This window comes from Vidua macroura, chromosome 10 (genome assembly GCF_024509145.1).
Source record: "Vidua macroura isolate BioBank_ID:100142 chromosome 10, ASM2450914v1, whole genome shotgun sequence".
Lineage (NCBI taxonomy): Eukaryota > Metazoa > Chordata > Aves > Passeriformes > Viduidae > Vidua > Vidua macroura.
The window spans coordinates 4,213,197-4,223,151 of record NC_071580.1 but is presented as its reverse complement, the minus strand read 5'-3'; the positions used below and the strand labels follow the sequence as shown (position 1 = coordinate 4,223,151).

Sequence of the window (9,955 nt, the reverse complement as noted above, 5' to 3'; positions counted from 1 at the left end):
TATTCATAAATGCAACAGCTTAGAATGTGGGCCTTATGCATATTGAAAGTTTTTTTTTTTCTTCTTCTTCAGTGATTTTGGCAATTAACTGGAACTTGAGAGCAGACACAGCTATACCAACCTGTACTGATAGAAGTGCACTTGTGCAGGAGTGTTTGCCAGTGTAGCTGTGTCAATAAAATTTTTTTTTTTTTAAAAATCACACTTGTATGTGAAAGTATGCTGGAAAATTGCCAAGTGCAACTGAAGTCTACTTGGGAAGCTTATGAATTTTCTCAGAAAAGCAATATAATACTTAGAGTAACAGTGCTCCAGAACCATTTTATGTACCAGCCACTTGCTGTTCAGGTAGGTAAGGTTTTCCCAGACTTATACTACCATTTCCCATGGCTTTCCCACATGTTAGGCTGTACCCTCTTGCAAAAGAAGTAGTATTAAAGATTTTCATTGCATTTTAACACTTCTTCCCACAGGACGTGTCTACAAGAAATCTTTTCTTATTCTCTTTATTTCCTGGGATTTTGCTTTCTGTATTCAGATTTCTGGTGTTGCAGGCTACCCCTCACAGTAATGTTTGCAGTATTTCAGCTTCTGTAGGAATAGGTCAGAAGGGAGATACATTCCATGGCTTTTTTCCCTTCCTTTTTCTCCCCCACTCTCCATCCTACCCTACTCCTTAATGGAAACTGCAGCATTAGCTCAGGGCAAGGCCCTTTTGCAGAGTACTGGGCTGAAGGTATCTGTCAAGATTTCATCCAGTAGAATAGAACTGTGACACTTTTCTCAGCTTCAGGGTTTTTTGGGGTTTTAAAGAATTGCACATGGATGATCAGAAGGGGTGTGCAGCCTCCCCTGATCCATCTGGCTTGTATCAGCATCCCTGCTTTGCAGCAGGAGCAGGGTACTCCCCTGAGGAAGCTTGGCTACCTCCACTGACTTAAAGTGCCAGTTGTTTTGGCTCACCAGAGAGGGTCTGAAGGGATTTTAGAAAGACTGCATTGTAAATCCATTCTTTACCCATTAACCCATCATTTTTTTCCAGAAATTAAGCTCTTGATAGAGGGTAAAGCTTTTGCTAGATTTTTGTCAATGAGACATTTCAAATAGAAGATTTGTGTCCTGCAAACATCCATTTCCTCATTTTTTTTCCTGTGAAAGCACGTATTTACCCCCTGACTTCCACCTGTGCTTTGTCCAAAAAATAATCCAGTCTTTTGGATAGAACAGATGGAGTCCTTTGTAACTGCAGATGCGGCAGGAAGAGGAAAGGATGGGATAAACCCAACTGTTCAGGCAGATCTATGATAGCTTTTGGATCATTTCTGTATCTTGAAGTGTAAGGAAATATTCAGGTACAAAACCACTGAAGTGTAATTTGAATGGAAGTTTGGTGTGAGACTGGGCTGAGTGTGATGTGTCACTGCCTGGCATGGCAGCTACAGCTAATGCCAGTTTCAGATGGATGTTCTCATTCTAATATCACAACATCCATGCAGAAACTTCCACCTTAAGAGCTCAACAGATTTCTTACACAGTGACAAATCTACAGTTCTGAGTGATCAAAGAATTCAGTGACAGCTGTGTTGAGTCCTGGTTTTGCAAATAATTAGACATCCCCATAATTTATAACATGAGTAGTTCTGATTGTACTGAGACTGCTCATCTTAAAACTCAGCATGTATAAAAGCTTGCAGAGTTATTTTCTCACCAGTATTGTATAGAGATGTCCTGTTAGCATATACTTAGAAATATATTTGTCATCATTAACCAGATATTTCCTCATTGATTGTTTTAGGCTGCAGATAATGACAGTGCAAAACAATCAACCTAGGGTAGTTTTTTAATATTCACCTAAATTAGTTTATTAGAGATGGAGAGAAGCTACTATTTGGGAGTATTTTGTTTAAAATACACTGTTCCTGTTCAGTGCTGAGTGGAACAGGTATGAGCAGAGCTATCAATGAATAATTTCAGTGTAAAGTGTTAATTGCTCATAGTGAATTAATTTTCAAGTCACTCTTGTATAGTGAGCTGTAGCTTCAGACAGGAAATACTGTGAGGAGAAAGAAATTTTAAATTTAATGCTTAGTTCATTTAAGATGAGCCTAAATTAAATTAATTTTAAAAGACTTTGCCTTTAGTATGAGAGTTTATTTAGACCTGAAAGGTTCTATGTAGTTACATCCCCTGGATGGCTTTGCAAATGGTGACATTTGAAAAAGAGACAGTAACGATGCTCCAGTGCCAGCTGTGTGGGTTTTTCTGGAAGCTTTTTCAGGAAGCTGTCCCAGGTCTGAGCTGATGGAGTCAGGGCCTGACATAGACTGAGCACCAAGGCAGTGAGCACACAGTACCCTTATCCATGAGAATCAGCCTGGTTTGTTTTTACCATCTTCATCTCTTTGTAAATCTGACATTTCCTTCCCCACTCAATTTCTGAGAGTGGCATTTTGCTCTCTTGGATGTCAGCTCTGGGAGCTGTGGAGTTTTGTGTCCTGCTTTATCCCCTGGGTCTCATGGTCAGCACTTCCACATTGGTCCAGACCCCATCCTAAGATGCTGTGTAGGTTTGAGTAACCTCTGCATTAAAACACACACCTGCTCATTCACCTGAAGGCTGCATCGTATTTTCTGATCTCTTACAGCAAAGTGGAAGGGAAAAAGCAAAGTTCAGAGATATGAATATGCTGGTAATTGCAGGTATGGAGTAAGCTCATAGTCCAGCTTTTGTAGCCATGGATTTAATTTTCTGAAGCACAGTTCTGGGAGCCAGTGTTATGAACAGATTTCAAGTTAAAATTTTTTAAATTTCCAGCAAGTATTCCTGTTGAATTATCCAAATCTCTCTGTAGAGTAAGGAGCTAGAAAAACAAGATTTTAAAAGATTTTGTTTCATCTGGAAGTAATTGTAACTTGAGCACAATTGTGCATTTGTAGAATTGTGATCATAAACACTGTTTAAGTGCAATACATAACACTGAAGGAGCATTCTAGTTGTGTTTATGAAGCAGTGCTTGGGTACATAGGGTTGTTGACAGGTTTGTGGTGTTGTTGCTAGGTAATAATCAGGATATCTATGCTGATTATGGGATTAGGCTTGAAGCACAAATGTCTTTGATTCATGAGGTAGATCTGCTTTGGAGTGAAGCCTGGGCAGCCTGTGGAAGGCTTATGTTGTCCTCCACTCTCCAGCCAGGATGCTTCCATCCTCTGGCAGCTTTTTGCTGCCAAATTCATTTATGGAAAGAATGAGGGATTCTGCACACCCAACTTCCTTTCTAAGTAGTTTTTGTGTTATAGAATGAACAAGCCAGTACTGACCAGGAAAGATGTGTGTAAAGATGAAGGGTTTTATCATTGAGTGCCAAATACTCTGTTCAGAGTTGAAAACACATAGAATATCTCATTAAAATCAATGTTGATTTGTAAGAGATTCTTTAAATGAGAAACGTACAGAAGTCTCCCATAAAGGGTTAACACTTTAGCTGCTGTGAGCATTAATATCAATACTGTAAGGTATTTGAATGGTGTAAGGCCATTAGTTGCTGGCACAGCACAAGAAGTGATGTAGAAAGGAGATGTAGCAGTGGTTATCTGTAGTTCTTTTATTTCAGATATTTCCACCTTCCTGGCACAGCTTCTGTCCTCTCTGGCAGTGAAACTGTCACCCCTGTTCTGGAGAGGGATGGTCCAGACACCAGTGTTGGGACTGCCCAGAAGCACCAGTTAAAAAAAAAAATGCAGAGGAAATGACAAATGTTAGGAAGGCAGTAGGATGGAGATCACTGTACTGGTGCTGGTGTCTCCCTCCATGCATGCCAAGCATAAAAGTGGTCTTGCAAAGAGAATTACCATTTAATATGTTTTAAAACAGTCCCTTGGCAGGCTCAGGCACCATGGCTGGATGTTGCTGGAGACCTGCAGTGCCACTGTTGCCTCCTCAATGGAGGTGACAGCCTAAAAGTTGATGCTCTTTGGCACTTTTCCACAAAAAGTAAGAAAGAATAAATTTGACAAGTAATACAGTGATGTAACATCAATCCATTAATATTTGCTTTGGATGCATGTTGTGGGTTCCCTGTAAAAAATGTTAAAAACTTCAAGTGGCTTTTGGAGCACTGCAGCAGCTACAGGAATTCTGGCACATTAGGGCAGATGGGGTTGTGTAAACTTTAATTAGGGCTTGGGAAGCTGAACCACACTGATAAATAAAACATGCCAGCAGCCTCACCCAACTGGTTGCAGTTCCACTTCTGTGCATGTTAGTGATTCAGAAGGGTGAGACTTACCATGCAAAACACATCTGAAATGAACTTGAAAATAGCTTTTCCTTCATCTGGTGTTGAACAAACTTTAAAAGAGGAATTTCCCCCTGCCTGCCGAGTCTGTAGGAATTAGTTACTTCATGATTCTGAAATGCCTGGTGCATTCCTAGATTTGATGTATTTGCTGATTTTTAAATGGAATTAGGTTTTGTAAATATTTTGTCAGCCCCATTTCAGTGGGTGTCCAGTTTCTATAAAACCTGAAGAAATGCTGTGTCAAACCCCTGTGTTTAGCCATGGTTTATCCTATAGCATCTCCAGCACTAACCAACAGCAATTACAGTTTGAGGGAGCAGGGAGAGATTGCTTAGGATTGTTTTTCCAGTTAACATTGCATGTGTTTTCCTGCTTTTAACATGGAAATAGAATTTCCTCCAATTTCATTTTTTCCATCATAAAAATGAAATAATTTGTGGTGCCAAACACTTCAAACTATATTGCTAAGCATTGCCTCCTCTTATTGCACTAGTTTTAAAATTCAGTTTTTGATCATTTACTGTCCTTTTGATGGCCTTTTAACCAGGTTTTCCCCCCAAACCATTTTCTACTGCTGAAAAATGCTTGTCCCCTTTTGATTACATCACAGAAGCCTCAAAGAAATTTACAACAGACTGTGGGTGAAAGAAGCACTATGTGGGGTGAAGCAAAAAATCAAAATAATCAGATTTTGGTATGTTTCAGATATCAAAGATTAATTTATGATTGAGATGTGATTGTGTATTCTTATGGAATGAAATACTGGAATATTCTTTTATAAGAAAATTTAACCCATGTAGTATGAAATCCTGCAATTAAATATATCTCTATAATTGATATATAATAAAATAAATTATTACCCAAAATTGAAATTTTACAGTTGAAGAGCACACAATGAGCTATGTAAAAGTATGATCTTTACTTTGTGAATCATTTTTTAAGAAGCACTTTCCTATTACCAACTAGCATGTGAATGAATTTTAGATTCTCTCATTTGTAATGATCTGTAAAAGTGACATTTCTTCAATCTGTCTGTTAATGGATAAATCCATCCTACAAATGCTGAAACAAAGCACCTTATACTATGCTGCTTAAACTTGCTTGTAATTGCACCTTTTGTTATCTGCAGAGTTTTCTTAATGAGTATTCTTGTGTGAAATCATTGTTCCCTGTGAGTCTGGGGAACAGTTAACCAACCTACAGCATCATTTACTTAGTTTCTCTTTCAATACAACATTGTATTGTGAGTTTAGTGCTTCAGAAATAAATGCTAATTTCATTTGTCTGCTTTGGTTGTGTATCATTTATTTCTCTTATACAAGATCAAATCAAGTCCATTGTAAAACTCGAAGAATCTGAAAACTGAGAGTATTTTTGCTAGAAGCCTGACTAATTCTTTCCCTGCTGAAGTAGTCCCACTTCATATTTAACTATTTTAAAGTTATTTGGCTTCAAACTAAGGTATATTTTAATTTGAACAATTCTTTAACCTTGGGCATGCATTTATGTATAGCAGCTAACCTTGATGCTTGTTGCTTTAATTATTTAATTATTAATATGTTCATGTACCTTAGAAGAACAGCAGCAAAGAAACAATGAAACAGCACCTCTGCTGTAGTTGTGGAAGTTGCACATCTTGCACTGGTTTTGTACTATATAACATTTCTATTTCTTTAAGAGTTGTAACTAAAACTAAAACTAAAACAAGTTATTTTTTATTAAACAGACAGCAACCCTTACCTTCCATCAAACTGACAAAAATTCACATTTTAACAACAAAATACACTTCAAAAACTCATTTGAACCTTAGGTCAGCATCTGCATGTAACTCCAGCCTTCCAGACTTCATTGCATTCTGTACTGTAAAACCTGAGATAATTCCATTTAGAGGAAGTGTAGAATTCTAGTCACAAAAATCAAGTTTAACTGAAAACTTGTCCTGTATAAGCAGTATTTTTTTAAGCATGTAATTTGAAGTTGAATTTCCTGGCCTGGCAGGGCTTGCAGTGCAATATTACTGAAGTATTGCTGGACACTGGACTTGTTTCTATGGAGTGAAGCTCTGGAGATGTTTCCTTGTGTTGTCTGTAAGGACCCGGCCACTCGGCACCAGAGTTCTGCTTCTTTGCAGCCTTTTCAGTCGGCAGTTCATTAACAGATGACAATGACTGTGCCTGGCTTATCAGCTGGCTTTGTGCTTTCATTGTTGAACGGCATAAAGCAGAATTTCCAGCTGACAAAGGGGTCTGTGCACCACCCCTCCTCTGTCAGCTCCACATCGTGGCACCGGCACCAGTAGGCTGCTGCCAGGAGAAAGCTGTTGATGAAGCACAGCCAGGGCACGTTCATCTCCACATAGGCTGGGATCTGCACACCCAGGAACAGAACCGCCACCTGGAGAACAACAAACGGTGCCCAAGTGCCAAGGAAACACAGGAGGAGCCTGCTCAGGAGCTGCCACTTAAAGCAAGTGTTGTTGTTAGGCACGTAGGGGAACATCAGCACAGGCTGGCTGGAAAAGGAGAGGAGCCTGGCAGAAAGCAGCATGGTTGTCACCTCCTTCCAGCAAGCCAGGAGAGCTGTGCCCAGCAGCAGCACCATGGCCCACGACACTGAGGAGCTCTGCCGGCTGCCAGAGAGAGGGCACTGGGAAGGGGAAACACTGTTCTGTATCTCCAGCTCTTCAGAGACAGCAGGAACTTGGAGAGTGCAAAAAAACCCAGAAATCCATATAACCACCACAGCAAATCCATAAAGTAACTTCCGAGCTCTTGTAGGGAACTGGGGTGTTTGGGAGACGGTGGTGTAATAATCCAGAGCAGCCACGAGATACACGGGGCAAGGCAAAATGCCGTAGGTCAGAGAGGAGATCTGAGTGATGAGGCAGATGTGGTACTCTGTGAATCGCACGCCCCAGAGTGCGAAGTCCTCAAAACAGAAAATGAAACACATGCTCAGCAGCAGTGTGAAATCGAGGAGTGCCACTGAAATGCAGAAGTATCCCATAAAACTGACTTTCACAGGTCTTGGCTTAATTTGCAACATGAAGAAATCAAGGAAGACTTTTCCAAGCATAATCAGGATCAGCATGTAGCTGATTTCAAGAGGTTGGCTGACGTGGGTGCAGTGGTACTGACCAGAACCATTTTCACAGAGTCTGGCAGCCATCCTCCAGTGGTGAAACCAGCAAAAATAAATGTCACAGGGCACAGTGCTTCATCTCTGAAAAGAAAAAAAAAAAAAAAAATAGAAATTTATTTCTCTGTAGCTCTACCAAATTAGTTACATCATAGCAACTACCCAGTTTGTCTGAATTTTTCAGGCCCCTTAATGGAGAATAAAGAGCCTCTCATCATTAGATTATCAACAACTGCCTAAATTTTGAGAGTTAACATCTGAGTTTTAACATTCTTAAGAGTTAGAAGGTCAGCATAATTTACTTTTCTAGCTAATGATCCAAGGAAAGGTTTAGGAAAAAAGATTGACTACGTTCCTTTCCTTTAGAAGGCATGTCCTTTCTGTCCAGCTGGCCAGAGGGATGGAGGTTTCAGAGCTCCTGCATATTCTGAAAAAATTACAGGACAGAAATCGTACAAGACACTGCAGGGGTTGCTGCAGCACATCCTCACAGTTCATTATGCTCATAGAATCTGTAGGAAATCAAGACTGCAGAAATATCTTGAAAGCAGAAAAAGCATCAAGCATCACCTCCTTTTTTGGTGGAAAAATCCTGGAACTCCGAGACAATCCAAAGCACAGGGGCTTTATTAGTGAATTGGGCTTTTTTGTTCATCTCTAAGTACAATGACAGAGACCTCAGAACAGCTGGTTTTCCCTTCACACTTGCACAAGTTTCTTTATGATAACCCTTTTCCAAGTATAAATTCCTATGGAAAACGAACATAGGGTGGCTCTGTGTATGTCGGCAAGACAGTGTGGACAGTTTTATCTGATTTCTCTTTCCTTCAAGAAGCAGGATGGTGTCCATGATCCCAGTGAGAGCAAAGAAGAGTTGAGGAGCCAAGGCAGCTGTAAAAAGGGACTGACTCCTAGCTCTGTGTTAACAGCGAATTGCTTCGATTTAAGCAGACATTTGTGACCTGCATTTTGTGACCAGTTTGCCAGAGTCAGTCAACATTTGTGTTAGTGCACGTTTGAGTTCGAGTGTCCTGAGAGCAGAGCTAGAGCAACTACAAGTCCTTGGCAGCACAACCTGAGAAGCATCCATGGAGTTTGTTTACAAGCCTACCTGGGCTGGCCGCTTCGCTCTTCATCTGCACAAGTGCATCCTCTGAAACCTGATCTGTCTTTACCGTACGGCTTAATTCCGGTGTTTTGTCTTCATGTGCTGGATGCTGCACTTGTGCCCGCAGAAAGGAGGGAGCCTGCAGGCAAACAGGGTCCCGTTCAGTAAGATAATAATAATAGCAATAATAATAATAATAATAATAATAATAATAATAATAATAATAATAATAGTAAGGCGGAATCACCTGTCCTGGGCCGTGCAGGCACAGCCCCCATCCTGCGCACAGAGGACCCCGCGGCTGCTGCCTCCTCCCGTTCCTCGTCCCGGCCGCTGCCGGCGGGGCTCCGCCGCTGTCCCCGGCCCTCCCGGCGGGTTCCTGCTCTTCTCCGGAGCCAGAGGGAGGGAGGCGGCCCGGGGGGCTCCGAGGGGACGCCTGGGCTGTCCCCACCCGGCCCCGGCACCCACCTGCGGCCGCCGCTCCGCGTCCCGCCCGGCGGGGCCGCCACCTCCGCCCGCCCCAGCGCGGGGACCGGGCGGGACCGGGCGGGACTGGGCGGGCGGGGAGCGGCAGAGCGGGCTCGGGTCGAGGAAAACAGGGCAGAACACAGGTAACACCTAACAAATATAACACATATAGCACACGTAACGCATGTAACAGAACATATATAACATGTAAGCTATCAAGAAAACATAACACACATACACATAACATATAACACATACGACACATTACATTTAGCACATATAACACATATAACACACAGAGCACATATGACACACAGTACATATAACACAAAATAACTGCCCTGGGGAACAGGTTCTGTGAGTTGTGTTTGATCCCCTAGCAATGGGAGGTGAAGCAGCCTCATGGTGCCCCACTGCCGGTGGGATGCCCAGATCCGTATAAAAGTGGCAGATAGATACTTTGGGTTGTAAACGTGCGACGTGTGTGGAGAAAAAAGGCGATGGTGGGGCATGAGGGTGCTTCAGCAGGAGCCCTCGGGTCCCTCAGGGCTTGGCTGCATGGCAGGGAACACAGGATGCTCCCTATGGGAAGCCCTTTGCCCACACGGTGGGTATTGTTTGATGATCTGTGTGTACAGAAGAATCAAGTGGCTGGCAGGACTTCTGAAAGCAACTAACTCTCTGGAATGAAATTCAGATGTAAGCTGTGATTTCCCCCCCCCCCTCTATTTTTTCTTGCCCCTCTCCTCTCCCCTTCCATGGTTTGTCTTAAGGATTAAAGAACTTGAGGGGGAAAAAGGTTCTGCTGTTTGTTAGTTTTGGGGTTTTTAATGGAACAACAAGGTGGTCAGTACTCTGTAAAACCTGACAGCTTAAAGTAATCTTCAGCAGCATTCATGCTGGCCATAGTTATTTATCCACAGAGTGTTTATTAGGACTG

The 9,955-nt window shown here is 41.9% G+C and overlaps 1 protein-coding gene across 2 annotated transcripts; it reads right to left on the bottom strand.

Moving 5' to 3' along the window:
• Positions 1-5,991: 5,991 nt before the first annotated feature.
• On the bottom strand, positions 5,992-8,989 carry GPR160 (G protein-coupled receptor 160). 2 transcript variants are annotated; one of them, XM_053986035.1, is made up of 3 exons: positions 8,795-8,989; positions 8,551-8,686; positions 5,992-7,523 (listed from the first exon to the last, which is right to left on the bottom strand). In XM_053986035.1, exon 3 carries the CDS (start codon positions 7,467-7,469, stop codon positions 6,453-6,455), a length of 1,017 nt encoding a protein of 338 aa, XP_053842010.1. In that variant the 5' UTR covers positions 7,470-7,523; positions 8,551-8,686; positions 8,795-8,989; the 3' UTR covers positions 5,992-6,452. The 2 variants fall into 2 exon arrangements, with proteins under 2 accessions (XP_053842010.1, XP_053842011.1); XM_053986036.1 differs by lacking the exons at positions 8,551-8,686; positions 8,795-8,989 and adding an exon at positions 8,010-8,068.
• Positions 8,990-9,955: the final 966 nt, after the last annotated feature.